General features: G+C 37.7%; 1 protein-coding gene across 1 annotated transcript in view; it reads left to right on the top strand.

Moving 5' to 3' along the window:
• Positions 1 to 17,542, top strand: part of LOC136858375 (Y+L amino acid transporter 2) — a 498,889-nt gene that overhangs the window by 440,343 nt on the left and 41,004 nt on the right. The window contains exon 8 of the mRNA XM_067137871.2: positions 13,903 to 13,977. Within this exon, the coding sequence (XP_066993972.1) occupies positions 13,903 to 13,977 (75 nt within the window). The remainder of the gene's footprint in view (positions 1 to 13,902; positions 13,978 to 17,542) is intronic.

Below are 17,542 nucleotides of genomic sequence, written 5' to 3' on the forward strand. Positions count from 1 at the left end.
CTCACTTCCCGTTAAACCAATCAGGCAGATTGTTTGCAAAATTAATAACTGGTTTGATAGAAGGCAGTTCAGGTTTAGGAAAGGTTATTCCACCAAAGCTCAACTTATAGGATTCCAGCAAGATATAGCAGATAACTTGGATTCAGGAGGTCAAATGAACTGTATTGTGATTGACCAGTCTATGGCATTTGATAGGGTGGATCATGGGAGACTAGTAGAAAAAATTAGTGCAGTTGGACTAGACAAAAGAGTGTCTGAATGGGTGGCTATATTTCTAGAAAATAGATCTCAGAGAATTAGAGTAGGTGAAGTTTTATCTGATGCTGTAATAATTAAGAGGGGAATTCATCAAGACAGTATTATTGGACCTTTGTGTTTTTCTTATATACAGCGTGATTCAGCCACCCCTTTCCAATGTAGTTTTATGCAACCCACAATATTCATTCCATTCTGAAAACATCTGCCCTACCGGTATGCTCAGGCAACACAACCGAATATCTTGGTATTTACCGCCTTACCATGATAGGATGCCGTAATGTTATACTCGTATTAAACACTAGAAGATATGCGTGTGCCATCTAGATCATATGAACCTGACACGCTGGCGAAACACTAAATTGATAATTGTGACCGCAGTAAACCTAATACTTGCTATAAGCTGCCCAGTGTGCTGTATGGAACCGCATTTTAGTTCGTAAAGGCGTGGCAGAGTGGGCTTGCATGTCAGGTGGGAGGTTCGAGTCTGGGGCAAAGATTATAAAATTTGAAATATTTGTTTAATATGTACCACACGCACTGTAAGTTCAGTACCCGATTTCATGCAAATTGTGTGTGAATGAATGTGTCTGTGACCCTAAGAAGGGCCGATTAGTTAGTAGGCTGGACACATACAGACCGGAAATAATAGGAACATAACTGCCTTGACAATGTTTTATTGCAGCAAATGCTCGATGTGATGACCATGTTGGTTTATGCACATTTGGGCCCGATGTCCAATAGATTGTCTTGTGTGCTGAAGAATTCCAGGTGTAATTGCTACGCAGGCGTTCGTGATGAGTTGCTGGAGCTGGTCGGGGTTTTCTGGCACTTGAGTTTAAACGACGTTCTTCAAATGTCCCCACAAGAAGAAGTCTAATGGCATTAAATCCAGCAATCTGGAAGGCCAAGAAACAGGGCCTCCTCGTCCTATCCATTTCCCTGGTAGTTCCTCATTAAGATGATTACGAACAAACAAAGTCAAATGTGGTGGAGCATCATCCTGTAGCAACCACATTGTCAAACGACCGTGCAAGGACACATCCTCCAGCAGCAGTGGGAGTTCCTGATACAGAAAGTGCAGGTAGCATGGGCCCGTCCAGTGGCTTTCAAAGAAATAAGGTCCAATCAGGTGATTCCCCAAGATTCCATACCAAACATTCACTCGCCATCGTACTTGATGGGCCGCCTGTTACACCCAGTGAGGATTGTCCGGACTCCAATAGCGCATGTTGTGGTGATTGACGTTCCCATTATTGTGGAAGCATGATTCGTCCGAGAACAGGATATGCAATACAAATGCTGCAACCTTGTCCAGCCTGCCTAGTGTAGCTCCAGATGGTATGGGTTAAATTTATGTTCATGCAGTATTCGCCAGACACACGGCTGGCTGGCGTTCACCTGTCATCCAATTGCCTTGTACTGATGTGTGGATTATTACGAGCTGCCTCCAGAATGGCCTCTTCTGTTTCACCCGATATAACGGGCCTATCGTGGACTGGTGGCTGGTTGGAAATCACGCCTGTTGTACTTAGGCATCTTTCAACACGGCGGAATGTCGTAGCAGCTGGGTGTTGCCTGTCGGGATACCATTCCTGGTACATAGTACTTCGCACGCATTTTGTCTTGCTTCCCCATAAATGAGAAGCATGTCAACATATTCCTCTGTGGAAAACATGCCGAATGACAACAGAGATTACAGTACATTCAGACCCTAAGCAGCTGAGTATGCGCAGGGCACAAGGTGAATAACAGCGTCATTCTGCTGTCTGAATGTGGCAAACGTAGGCTTGTGTTTACATATTCAAACATCATACTGATGCAAAAATATTTGAATGATGCAGGATTCGAACTGCCGTTGGCACATTCCGTCAATTGCTAGGCGAATGCCTAATCACATCCGCTGTGCTACACAGCCGGAAACATGTTGGTAGAATGACAAGAGCAGAGTACATACGCCATCCGGTTCGGTGTTTAAGACATTAATTACTGCACTGTTACCTAGTTTTATGCATTGATTCCCCTCTTCGTTACACCCGATCATGAGGCTTGACACATTAACATAGTTACATGGTAAAAGTACATTGCTACATGATTTCACGGTGTCATGTTTTACAAATGGATGATATAACATTTCGCTAGGGTTCAGAATCATGTGCAAAATGTGTTCACTGAACATTAGTACCATACATTACGCCTGCAGGGGAATAGCACCCCTATAACCATGTGTACGTTAGTTGGGCTGCAGCAAATGATATTGGAAGGGGCTGCTGAATCACACTGTATATAAAAATCATATGATTAAAGAAGTGGAATCAGAGATTAGGCTTTTGAAGATGATTTAATTTTGTATAGAGTAATAAATGAGTTACAAGATTGTGAGCAAATACAAAATGTCCTCAATAATACTGTATTGTGAGATGGACAGCAGGCAATGGTATGATGATGAACATGGTTAAAAGTCAGGTTCTGAGTCTCACAAATAAGAAAAGTCCTCTCACTTTTAATTACAGCATTGATGGGGTGGAAGCTCCTTATGGAAATCATTGTATGTACCTAGGTCTTAATATAAGGAAAGATCTTTGTTGGGGTAATCACATAAATGAGACTGTAAATAAAGGTTACAGATCTCTGCACATGGTTATGAGGGTATTTAGGGGTTGTAGTAAGGATGTAAAGGAGAGAGCATATAAGTGTCTGGTAAAATCCCAACTAGAGTATGGTTCCAGTTTATGGGACCCTCACCAGGATTACTTGATTCAAGAACAGGAAAAAATCCACAGAAAAGGAGCTCGATTTGTTCTGGATGATTTCCAACAAAAGATTAGCATTACAAAAATGTTGCAAAGTTTGGGCTGGGAAAACGTGGGTGAAAGGAGATGAGCTGCTTGACTAAGTTGTATGTATATGATTAATTTCATTATTAAACTGTATTGAAATTCAATATATTAATATTTACAATTAATTTATTGAAAACCACCTGTTCAATACTTTACAGTCTTTATGACTATGATATGATCATTCTATTAAGATTGTTATAGTACATGTTTCACCTGTCATAGCAGGAATCATCAGCCATAAATTCTATACTCGAAGTCAGAGCTCTGGGATGGATGTTATATTTAAAATTATTCTTAAAATCTAGTTGTTTACAATGATTTACAATGATGTATAAGAACATTATGGTCACATTTTGGATTGAATTGGTTAATCTTGTCGTAAAGTTTTAATGTGATATCATGTTTATGTTCCCATCTAAGAGACAATGTGAGAATAATATTAACATACATAATATCAGTGGCGAAGCTGGGGGGGGAATCTAAAAGTCTCAGATTCCCCAGACGAAATACAAATAATAAATTATTTATATAAGGCACGAAAATTATGTCTAATACAGTGAAACCTCGGAATGCGAGTAACTTGGTCTACGAGTGTTTTGCAAGACGTGCAAACATTTTAAATAAATTTTAACTTGATAAGCAAATGCAGTTCTGCAACATGAGCGTCACGTGTGCCTACATTTTCCCCTCCCCTGTTCGTTTGTTGAATGGATGAACAAGGTCTTTGGTCTGTAGTGAAGAAATACCTTTCAGAAAATAATCTGCCGCTCAAAGTCTTGCTGGTTATAGACAATGCTCCTGCTCATCCTCCAGGCCTTGAGGCCTTGAGGACGACTTACTGGAGGAATTCAAGTTCGTTCAGGTTAAGTTGCTTCCTCCCAACACTACTTCACTTCTCCAGCCTATGGATCAGCAAGTCATTTCGAACTTCAAGGAGCTATACACCAAAGCACTATTACAGCGATGCTTCGAAGTGACCGAAGAAACAAACCTTACCCTCCGATAGTTTGGAAGAAATCATTTCCCCATTTTGAACTGCCTGAAGATCATCGATAAAGCCTGGGATGGAGTCACCAAGGGAACTCTCATTTCTGCTTGGGGAAAGCTGTGGCCTGACTGTGTTCTTGGAAGTGAATTTGAGGGGATTGTTGGTGACAATGAGCCGCCGATTGTCGATAAAATTGTGTCTTTAGGGAAGACTATGGGGCTGGAGGTGAATGACGTGGACATTCAAGAGCTGGTGGAAGAACATAGTCAGGAACTGACCACCAACGAACTGATGGACCTGCATCGCGAACAACAGGAGGAGGTTATGGAGATCTCATTCAGGGAAGAGGAGGAAGAAAAGTCACTGGAATTTCTCACTTCAACTGAGATTCATGAGAAGTGCAAAATGTGGGAAACTTTGCAAAATTTTGTAGAAAAACACCACCCGAATAAAGCTGTAGCAGTGCGAGCAATGAATCAGTTCAATGACAATGCAATGTCACATTTTCATGAAATCCTCAAAAAGAGGCAAAAGCAACAGTCATTGGAAAGGTTCCTCATTAAAGTTGCATGGAAAGAACACAATTTCAGTGAGCCAACAGATAGCAGTGATTCCGTTAGTGAAATTCGTGCTACACAGTAACTCTTCTCATGTCATCTTTCGTCTCCCTCACACCAACAATGATTCTGTTGTAAGGAAAAGTGCACTGTAATTTGTTTTACATTATATTTTGTTTTAGAAATTGTATGCGAATAAATATTTTTGCATTGTGGATGAATCATCCACGTTTTAATTGGTTCTTATGGGAAAACTTGCTTTGATATACAAGCGCTTTGGATTACAAGCATGTTGCTGGAACAAATTATGCTCGCTATCCAAGGTTCCACTGTGTACTTAATAGACTTCATGTCTCTCCACTTACTCACAGAACACTGAGACTGGCCTTTGAGTCTGGCTTCAGCTAGACTCTTACTTTCCTGCTAGCGGGCGGGGCTTTTGCTGGTTGCTATGACAACGTATGATGTCATGCAGCGGTAAGTGCTCTCTTTGAAACCTAGCTGGGAGTCTAGTCTCCAAGTCTCGAGTTACGAGTTAATGTTTACGTTGTGATCTGTTGATCTGTGAAGTTTACAAATTATTAGTGGTCTGTATTTTGTGAAAAGAGTTGCCAGTATCTTATAAATCTGTGTATAATGAATGAAAGTAATGATGTTATTACATACTTGCTTCAAACTCCATTTTCTTCTTTGTCTTTCGAAGAAAAATGTGCCCTGAAAGACAAGCGGCCACAGCCATTATTGAAAATTGTACAAAAGGATGGAAACCAAATAAGAACTTTCCAGTCCCAATGGTATAAGGATTATACATGGCTTACAGCAAGTGTGACAGATTGTAAGTTTTATTGTTACATTTGCATATTATTTGGAGGTGATAGTGAATGGAATGAGGGTGGCATCAGTACCCTAAAAAATGTTCATAGATGAGCATGTAAACACCAGATTTCAAAAAGACATAATCAGAACAGTGAGCGTTTTCTTCTTCTCGGCAGGAGTAGAATAGAGCCTGCCTTATTAGAAGCGGCTCATCTTGCAGCTCTAAAGCATAATGAGTTAGTAAATCATAATAGATGGGTTCTTGGCAGGTTAGTTCAAGTGGCGTGTTTTCTCGGAAAATAAGAACTTCCATTCCGTGGGCATGACGAGAGTAGTGACTCCGTAAATAAAGGTAACTACCTCGAGACCCTGGAATTGCTAGCACAAGAAGAACAATTCATGAGAGAGGATCTGGGGGCAACTTCAGGATTTGAAGGAACTTCGAGTGACATTCAGAATGAACTTATTGACTGTGTAACTCAAGGGATGAATGAAGAGATTCAAAAAGAACTTTCTATTTGTGAACATGTATCAGTTCAGGTGGATGAAACATTAGATATATCTTGTCAGAATCAGATGAACATTATATTTCGGTATTGTGTTGGCTATAACGTTCACAAGAGGTTTGTGGGGTTCTACGATGTCTCAAAAGATAAAAGTGCCATTGGACTGTCAGCCGTAATATTGAATGTTTTAAGAAAATGGGGCGTAGAAAAGAAATTAATATGTCAGACTTATGACGGGGCTTCAGTAATGGCGGATTCTACAGGGGGTGTTCAAACTATCGTAAAGCAAGTTTGCCCACATGCAATGTTTATACATTGCTATGCACATAAGCTTAATTTGGTACTCTTGTATGGAGCAAAAGCTATAAAGAAAGTGCGTCTCTTTACTTATGATTTGACTGCCTTCCATACTGTGATAGTACATATATCACACCCCCGAATTATATGTAGAACTTAGAGATATTATTGTCTGTATTCGATTTATTATTATTATTATTATTATCATTATTATTATCGGTATTTTATTTGTATATTTTGCCATTTATATTGGTAAGCTGGAAGATATCCACATATGTAGGTATGAGTAATTTGTTTTGCACGAGTGGGAAAACATTGCTTTAATAACTCTGGTAATTTGAATGAGTCATCTGGCTACCCCAGTGTTTGTTGATGTACTTGTGTCAGGAAATTCCATTAGGCATGTATATATCCCAGCCTGATGAGATGAGCTTGTTGTTGTACCAGGGAAATTTGATGATTCATGTAAAACTCCCGAGTGTTTGTTTATAACTTGGGAGAAAGAAGAGGTATACTCATGATTGGCTGGCAAGCACCAATCCAGGCGTATCATCTGAGAGGAGGGGGATGTTGATGTCTATAAAGGTTGATCATACGGCGGCAACCGGGGACATTGTGAAAAGGACATTGTATGGAACATTGTAAGGGTGATTGTAGAGGTGATTGTAAAGGAACGAGAAGGAAGATAACTACAACTACAACTACAACTGAGGCACTGTACGGGAAGGAAGTGGTGCTGATACACGGTACTGGAATGACACGGCAGCAATGGACTGGACTTCAAACGTTCGTGGAGCGTAGTCTTGTTATGTTTGTGGAAAGTGGCTGATTGAGGAGAGTGCTTGCGCATTAAGTATTGTAGCACTTGTGGCGGCCTAGCATTATATGTTGGTGAAAGCTATCTCAGACTTTCCATAAATTTATATGTTGAGGATCGACAGACGTGTGTATATATCTTTACAACAAGTGTTAAAATATGTGAACACAGTAGTACAAGGTACAGTATCTGTGTGATGTGATAACTGCCGATTATGAGAATCGGTAAGTCGAATTGATATAGAGACAGTGAAGGGTATTTATCTTCATACATGTACATTGTTCATCGGACTATTTACAAATGGTAACTTAGTTCTCGCTTTCGTTTTCCCACTGTTTTCATTATTATTATTGTTGTTGTTGTAAATATGGAGTCTTCCAGCAATATTTTATGTGTGTATTATATGTATAATGTTGTATGTTGATGAGGTGCTCATGCACGGAATTTGTTAAGAATATAGGTAGCTATTTTAGAATCAGTGTTATTGATGAACCTAGGTGCAGTTCCTACCTAATTAGTCATTTTCAGGAGGTTAGGTAAGGCCTGCAGCAGATGTACCAGTACGCAGCATTATGTACACGCCCTGGGATATAAAGTTTATCATGCTCTTATCTAAATTCGAGGGATCCATTATGGTGAACTCTGGCGCCCATACTACGAACATTTCGGTTAATTATGCTTATTAATTTTATTAAGTTTTTGAGTAATTTTATTTATATATTTTTATTTATTGATTTTATTTATTTAGTAATCATCAATTTGTTACAATTGGCTTCCCAACGTGTGGCTGAATGATTGGTACATCTGTTAGGCTTATAAGCGTAGGTGCACTTGTCAGGTGTGGTTGGAATTCTGCGAACTATGTCAGTGAAGTGTTTTATATGTACGTGATATGTATGTTGGAGTATGAAGAAATGTTGTAGCGAGTCGAGTATTATAAGACTGAGAAATAGAGAGGTTGTTAAAGTTGCTAGTACTATGAATCAGGATAAGAGAAGTCAAAAGAATTCCACCACATTGAGTTTATCTAATTTAAGTGAGAAAAGCGAAATGGCTGATAGTAGGAAAGATCAATCGGTAACGATAGGTGAGGAACCGAGTAACCCGTCTCAAACTCAGAACGTAGGAGATCAAGGCTCTGTATGATTAAATCGCTACTTAATGAGTTTAAGAGTGAATTGTCCAGTAAAATCGATAATATGTATGTTGGATTGTCCAGTAAGATCGACGAGCGGGGTAAAGTGTTAAGGGAGGCATTTGATAAAGTAGGGAGTGAAATTGTTTATCAGAGAGATTTTCAGAATAGGGGGCGGGATGAAGTTAAAGAAGATGTGTTGGATGTCTTACTTTGTGCTAGTGGTGATGGTAATAGCGGTGTTACGATCGATAATCTTACAGAAGTTTCTGAAATTGAAAGTGAAGTTTTTTGTGAAGTTGATGAAGGTTGTTTAGTAAGTGAAGAGTGTTTACGGAGTATACATCATGAGGATGTTTTTGTTGAGGAGAGTAAAGTTAGGTCCATTATGTGTGAAAATGGTGACTTGGAGATTAATGAAACTTCTGGTAGGAGAGTCGAGAGTAGCAGCGTTGTTGGCATGAAGGTAGTGCAAGTAGGAGCTGATATGAAAGGTGGTGAAGATGGATTGATTGTTGAGACATTGAGTAGTAATGATTGTGATCTCGAAGTGAATTATGGTAACGATTTCAGTAGTAGGATGAGGGTGAGTGAGGGAATGTGTGCTAAGTGTGGTGTGAATGAGCTTGATATAATTGAAGTACGTATGTTTGATAAGTGTGAGTTAACTATGACCGTTGTTCGCGAAGGATTGTTTGAAGCGAATTGTACGTCAAGTTTTGTGCTTAAGGGGATTCATCGGAAGGGTCGTAAATTGTATGGTGATTCAGGGTTTGAAGATTTTGTGAGAAATTTTTGTGTCAGAGATCATGTGCGTGTGTTGGGAATGTTTAAGGAAAGTGAGAATGGAAGTGTGCGTGAGATGAAAGAAAGCCTATCCAAGCGAGTGTGTTATGTTTTATTTAATTCTGAGAGATGTGTGGATGATGTGAATGACGTTCTGAGTGATAGCGAGGTGGAATGTGTGAAAAAGTATGTGATTTGTTTGCTTGCATTAATTATGAGTTTGTGGAAGAGTAAACATTGTGAGATTCCCGCGCATTTCAGAAAGAGGGATTTCTTGGTTATGAATGTTCCGAATGAAAGTTTGTATAATTCTTGTGTGACTGGCTGGTATGAATGTTTGTGTGTGAGATAGAGTGTATTCTAGACGTAGTTAGTTTTTATTACGGTACGCATTCCTCGCTTATCGATGTCGATATTACGTTTATATGTATTTTTTTCAATTATATCAGGGTCCGTATACTGTGGACAGTAGAATAGGCAAGTGTGCTTATAGGCTCCTAACCGCTGACAACAAGGTTCTTGGGACATTTAATATCTATAGCCTTTGCAGATATAAGAGATAGGTTCTGCACCTTGGATGTATATATTTCCAATTTTAATGTATGTGTACAGTAGCAAAAAGAGATTGTGTTCTATGGTATATGAAACAATCAGAGTTGTGTGTACATAGACATATTATTATTATTATTATTATTATTATTGTTTGGACAAATTGTATTTCGTGTGTGTGAATACAATGCAGTAGACGCAATGTATATATCATTATTACGGTAATTTAAGTGTTCAGTTATGTCATTATAAGGTTATGTATGAAGTTCTGTTTTATGGTGAATCATAATATGTGATATCATCGATTCACCAAGGGGGCGTTATGTGATAGTACATATATCACACCCCTGAATTATATGTAGAAGTTAGAGATATTATTGTCTGTATTCGATTTATTATTATTATTATTATTATTATTATTATTATTATTATTATTATTATTATTATTATTATTATTATTATTATTATTATTATTATTATTATCAGTATTTTATTTGTATATTTTGCCATTTATATTGGTAAGCTGGAAGATATCCACATATGTAGGTATGAGTAATTTGTTTTGCACGAGTGGGAAAACATTGCTTTAATAACTCTGGTAATTTGAATGAGTCATCTGGCTACCCCAGTGTTTGTTGATATACTTGTGTCAGGAAATTCCATTAGGCATGTATATATCCCAGCCTGATGAGATGAGCTTGTTGTTGTACCAGGGAAATTTGATGATTCATGTAAAACTCCCGAGTGTTTGTTTATAACTTGGGAGAAAGAAGAGGTATACTCATGATTGGCTGGCAAGCACCAATCCAGGCGTATCATCTGAGAGGAGGGGGATGTTGATGTCTATAAAGGTTGATCATACGGCGGCAACCGGGGACATTGTGAAAAGGACATTGTATGGAACATTGTAAGGGTGATTGTAGAGGTGATTGTAAAGGAACGAGAAGGAAGATAACTACAACTACAACTACAACTGAGGCACTGTACGGGAAGGAAGTGGTGCTGATACACGGTACTGGAATGACACGGCAGCAATGGACTGGACTTCAAACGTTCGTGGAGCGTAGTCTTGTTATGTTTGTGGAAAGTGGCTGATTGTGGAGAGTGCTTGCGCATTAAGTATTGTAGCACTTGTGGCGGCCTAGCATTATATGTTGGTGAAAGCTATCTCAGACTTTCCATAAATTTATATGTTGAGGATCGACAGACGTGTGTATATATCTTTACAACAAGTGTTAAAATATGTGAACACAGTAGTACAAGGTACAGTATCTGTGTGATGTGATAACTGCCGATTATGAGAATCGGTAAGTCGAATTGATATAGAGACAGTGAAGGGTATTTATCTTCATACATGTACATTGTTCATCGGACTATTTACAAATGGTAACTTAGTTCTCGCTTTCGTTTTCCCACTGTTTTCATTATTATTATTGTTGTTGTTGTAAATATGGAGTCTTCCAGCAATATTTTATGTGTGTATTATATGTATAATGTTGTATGTTGATGAGGTGCTCATGCACGGAATTTGTTAAGAATATAGGTAGCTATTTTAGAATCAGTGTTATTGATGAACCTAGGTGCAGTTCCTACCTAATTAGTCATTTTCAGGAGGTTAGGTAAGGCCTGCAGCAGATGTACCAGTACGCAGCATTATGTACACGCCCTGGGATATAAAGTTTATCATGCTCTTATCTAAATTCGAGGGATCCATTATGGTGAACTCTGGCGCCCATACTACGAACATTTCGGTTAATTATGCTTATTAATTTTATTAAGTTTTTGAGTAATTTTATTTATATATTTTTATTTATTGATTTTATTTATTGATTATCATCAAAAAGTTACAATACATATTTCAGCAAGTCATCAAAGAGAACTCAAGTCCTAAGAGATAAAGGCTTTAAACTTCCCCCGGCATGTACAACACGTTGGAACTTCCAGTCCAGAGCAACACTAACAATAGCATCCCATTTCAAGAAATTGAAAGAAGCTCTTACACACGTTGTTGATAAAGATGAAGAATGGGATGGTGAATCTGTTAATGGTGGTATGGGACTGGTTAAAAGATTAGATGACCCTAATTTCTTCTTCCTGTCGTGCGTCTTCAACAATATATTTTACTACACGGATCATTTATTCAAGGTGCTGCAAGCAAAATGCACATCTAATGTAAATATCTGCAACCATGAGATAAAGCAAACCATAAATAACTTAAAAAATCTGAGAAATGAAGAAACAGTGAATGAATGAATAGACACCAGCAAAGCTCTCAATACCGCAATGACAACAGAATCATTTGTAGTGCCATCCCTCACAGCATTAGCATGTGAAATAATTGATACCACCATGGTACAGATGGAAATACGGTTCTGTGACTTTGAAAACTTCCATTTCGCTGAATTATTAGATGGGAATCAATTTAAGGCTTACAACACAAGTTTTCCCTCAATGAAAATGAAACAACTCCTGAAGATGTACCCTTTTTTCAAAAGTGAACAACTGACAAAAATTAACTTGTGAACGTGTAGGCCTATTCTGATGAAGCTAAACATCTACCTCCACAAATACTGCTAAAATATATGTTGGATAATGGTCTGGACAAGGTTTATGAACAAACAACACGTTTGGTTCATTTAGCTCTCACATTTCCAGTGACAACATATTCGAGTGAAAGAAGTATGAGTGTGCTAAAACGCATAAAAACTTTCCTAAGAAATTCAATGACAAACAGTAGACTATGTAATTTAAGTGCACTTGCGATAGAGAAATCTCTATTGCACAAACTGTCAAATAACCAGAGCTTCAGGGACCACGTCATTGATATATTTGCAGAGAGAAAGGAGCGCTGCATACACATGCTTTATAAAAGAATTTAAGGTAAGCTTGAACAATATTCTTAGACTCCCCAAGTAATATAGCTAGCTTCGCCACTTCATAATATTGATACTGGGTTGACAATTGATGTCAAATAGGACTCAAAATATTTACAACAGATTTTTCAGTATGTACAAGAAATCAATATGCTTAGCTTAAAATGATTTGTGGATTAGCTAAAATCTTCATAGATTAAATTCTTCACTTTGTTAAAATGAGAGTCTTTATTAATAATATTCAAAGTGAAAATCCTGGTTGGGTAGCAAGTATAGCTAGCGAAGGGTGCTTGATAAAGTCTCATTCATATGACAAATAATCCCATTTTCTCTTTAAATATGCAAGTGTGCTGTCTAGGTCATGAAGCTTGTGAAGTTATCACCTGTGTAAGTCTGAAGAGGAGTTCAACTGGATTCTTAGGTGTAATTGAAACTGCATGTGATGCGTTTTGAAGTCTATGAAATAAGATGAAAAAGTGTGTGAGTTGCTAAATTTAGAGTTGTTCACTAGTGGAATTAATCTTCTTAACACTTACCCTTTAGACTTCAAGAGAGATGTCCGGCAGCGTTGATTGTGTGAAGTGGTCTGACAGTCGCTGTACCTCTACTCCTCATGTTGTAGGGGTGTGTCATTAGAGGCGGGGAGTATGTCGGATGAAGAGGGGTGGGCGGGGTGTTAAGATCACTGTTGGTATGCGTAGGGGAAGGAGTGTGGCCATTAACAGCAGCTAATGTCCTGTCTCCTGTGTTTCAACACATACTAAAGTGAGCAAAGTATTTACTTTCAAAGCTGGAAATTTTATAACATTCAAGCTCTTTAGGTCCTTTTAATTGTTTTGATGCCAAAAATTTTGTTTTTTCTACAGCATCCATGCTTGTTAACATAACAAATTGGAACTACGGTCTGTGCTACCTACTTTTTACAGTTTGATTGAGTTTAATCTCACTAGATGGCAGAAAAAATCAGCAGAAAAAATAGTCCAAGGTACAACACTCTCCCCTGCATACATAACCAGTACGCACGCACACACACACACACACACAAAACTATTCTGCTCTTGTGATACAAAAGAAGGAATGAGTTTCATGGGGGCTGCCAAGCTGAAGAAGTAAAGATGCGCTTGGTTCCTCTGAAAGGACACGAGTTTCATTCCCTTCAAAGAATTTTAGGAATTTAGATTTCCAGTTCTAGAGAGAAATGCAATCCTGAGGTTCACTCACTTTACAATTGAAATGAGTGCCAAGTTTATTTCTGGGAGCAGAGGCAGCTAGGTGTAACCACTCGATCCCTATTAGTAGGGCTTACTGAGGTTAGGGATGTTGGAATCCTTTTATCTTCCACTCATCGTGGTGTCTTTTTGGCCTGTACAGAGAATGCATTAAATGAATTTCATATTTGTCTTTTGGTATTAATAAAAAGTCTTGGTCCTGTAAATAACAATTACGAGTACTAATGTATTGCCATTTTTTTCATTTTTTTCAGGCACTCCTTTCTATGCTGTACCTGACAGTTTCTGATATCATAGCCCTCATTAATTATGTTGGATTTGCCACATGGGTGAGTAACATCAGATCATTTCTTTGTTGGTATATCCAGAGATACATTATATTTATACTGGCTGATAAAACTGTTAAGAAATTGTACCTAAGTAAAGCATCTAGGAAAGAAAATTGCAACATTTGTGTCTCTAAGAAAAACATAGCATAAGGGTACAGGAAAAAGGAAAAACATGACTGTACATATCAACAACATCTGTAACGTAGAACTGTTACCACAGTCCTCTATGTGACGTCACTGCTTATGTCACATGATTTAGTTTGTTTCTTGATATGCTCTCCAAAACTAAATTCCCTCACTTGACCCTATAAACCCAACAGACGTCTATTATTGATGAAAGTCTTTGGATTGAAAGCCTTCATTATAATGTCAGATAACTGAGATGAAGTGGCAACATACTCAATCTCGATGTCCACAGTTGGAGAGAACAATAACAGTCGTCTTTTTTATTTATTTATTTATTTATTTAATTATTAGATACAGCCTATGGAGGGCCATTTTACACTAATAATAATAATAATAATAATAATAATAATAATAATAATAATAATAATAATAATAATAATAATAATAATAATAATAAGTTTAAATAAGTATAAAAGATAACAATGGTATAAACAACAATATTAAGTAGCAACAATAATTAACAATTTTAACAGTAACAATGTAACAACAATGACAACGGTAACTGGCACGTGTCGGTTTCAGAAATTAGGAAGAAGAAAAGTCAAGGGTTGGAGGGACGGAAGAAAGTGAAAACCTGGAGAGGACTTCAAAGGAATCTTTTAATTTTTTGTTTGAAGGATGCGAAAGGTGTGAATATGTCGATATCGGGTAGTGAATTACCAAGAGTAGGGAGACGGTGGAAGATAGAGCGTTGTTGTAAGGTTAGGCGCGGATGGGACACATGATGGGTGCGCCGGTTGCGTGTAGGGCGGGGAGGAACTTGTATAGGGAAGTACGCTGGAAGAGAATTACATTTGGTGTAGCCATTGATTATTTTGTGCAGGTAACATAGATCAGAGAACTGTAAACGGCTTCTCAGGTCAAGTATACCCAGGTAGTTCATAATGTCAGATTTAGTTTTGTTCTTAAAAACAGGATTACGAGTCTTAACAATGAAAGTGAAAAAGTTAAAAATACTATTTAGTTGAGATATGTTTGTGATAGCAGATGAGGACCAAATAGGGGAACAAAAGTCAATAATGGGGAGAACATATGAGACAAAGTATAATTTTAAGGCGTTAATATCATTAATTTCAGTAAATCTGTAAAGAATGCCCAGAGTACGCATAGCACGGGATTTTATGGAGTGAATGTGAGCAGAGAAGGTTAGTTTACAGTCTATTATAACACCTAGGTCTCTTACCTGAGAAGCCGATTGCAATGTATTTCCGTGGATGGTATATGCAGTGTTCATTCCTTGCTTTAGCAATGAAAAGGAGATTGTATTGCACTTCTTAAAATTGGGAGAAAGATTCCATTTCTTAAACCAGTCACCACACGAATTGAGAACAGTCTGTAATTCGTCACAGTCATCAGGCGTAGACACTTCTCTTAGGATTTTCAGGTCGTCGGCGTACAAGAGGAGGGAACACTATTTCGGGTGCAAAAAATTATGTCATCGATATAGAGAACAAAGAGTAGGAGTCCCAGAATACTGCCCTGAGATACTCCTGATAACACAGATAACCATGATGAGGCAGATTCAGGGAGTACCACTCTTTGTTTTCTGCTGGAGAGGAAACTTGTGATCAATGACAAGACGGGGCCATGGATATTAAATCTGGTCTTGAGTATAATCTACTAGAAATGTGAAATAATAGAAGCTGTTAGCTTTAAATCATACACACAGCAGAAGTACAATCAATTCAACACATAACTTTAAATCATACACGCAGCAGAAGTACAATCAATTCAACACATAAATAAAGACAAGGCCAGGTTCCTAGAGGCATATAAACCATGGAAAGGGCAAAGGGACAGGAAAGAAAGAATAATCTATCCTTTAAAATTTTTTTTTTATACAGTATATTGAAAATCTTTCTCTTCCAGAGGATTAAAATGTAAATATTTAGGGATATTAAAAATAATATAATGAAAAGGTAAATCTCTTACAATCACTTGAAAACCTGTTGAACCATGGCATTGGGATCAATAACAATTTACACAAAATGTTTTGATAATAATTACTACTGAGATGATTTTATGTTCATGAGGTGAACACAGGCTTGCAGACTGTCATGTTATTACATTTACACCTAATAAAGATCAAGAGATATTAGCACCAAACTATCTACCATACATTCAAGAATCCCACATGCAAAAATTGAGAATGAACTACTCTAGAAGAAATGTGTTTGCCGAATTCTTAGTCCTGAAGGACGCGAGTTATTTAGTAGCATGCTAGCACTTAAGATTTCTAACAAATACCGGTTCATCCCACAGAAAACAACGGTGGATTAACATTTCTAAACAACAAGGTGGTTTCCTCTGTTGAGCAATAAAATGGGAGGACAATCATTTATCAATCAAAGGGAAATAGAGACACGGAAGGCTAACATAATAAGAAAATTGTAAACCTTATACAGATGACATCTATAATGAATGGTAATAGAATAATCTACCCCTCATACAGGAAACTCACTTAGGCAATTGATATTTATGTAAAATTCCATAGAAAGAGTAAGGTTAATTCTTCTTATTATTATTCTATTTGCAAACATTATCCAAAGTACTTGACATATTTCTAATTAATACCATCTTTTACAAACCATGTTCAGAATGATATAACTTTTAAGAAAGGGATCCATCTTTCAAGCTAATCTACAAATCCTTTTGTAAACATTACAGAAAAGTGTACACTGAATTGAAAAGGGAAAGAAAGAAAGAAAGAAAGAAAGAAAGAAAGAAAGAAAGAAAGAAAGAAAGGAAGAAAACAAATAAAGGGAAAGGGAATTCAAGAATCCCACATGCAAAAATTGAGAAAGAACTACTCTAGAAGAAATGTGTTTGCTGAATTCTTAGTCCTGAAGGACGCGAGTTATTTAGTAGCATGCTTGCACTTAAAGGTCTGTCTGTAGTTCCCTATTCATAATTGTTTGGTTTTCCAAAGTGCACGTAAAACACAGATCATGGCCCAGAATGTTAATGATTGCTCCCGCATCTCCATATGCCCCAAAGCAACGAAAGAAAGAAGGCATGACAAACAATGTTACGATGACTTCATTATAAGATGTGTCTCTCTAACTCTCACATGGTCTTTGAAATTATAGAATTAATGGAGCAGAGATTCGGCTCTCCCCACCTATAAGTCCATTGTGCTTGGGTATCCATACAACATTGGGAGCTCTCCCTTCTCCACCTTACATTTGGCAGAGATTGCTCTAATTTTTATGCCAGGTAAATAGATCAAGAATGTTGAAAAAGAATGCTGAAGAACGAGAGGTGGAGGAAATGTGAATGTCAAGATGATGTCACAAGAAGTGAAATACCGTACAAGGTAACTGCCAGTGTTTCGTGTAGCAAGAGACATGCTGTTTCCGACTGAAATGAAAATCCACAG

The sequence above is a fragment of the Anabrus simplex genome, chromosome 1 (genome assembly GCF_040414725.1).
Source record: "Anabrus simplex isolate iqAnaSimp1 chromosome 1, ASM4041472v1, whole genome shotgun sequence".
Classification (NCBI taxonomy): Eukaryota; Metazoa; Arthropoda; class Insecta; order Orthoptera; family Tettigoniidae; genus Anabrus; species Anabrus simplex.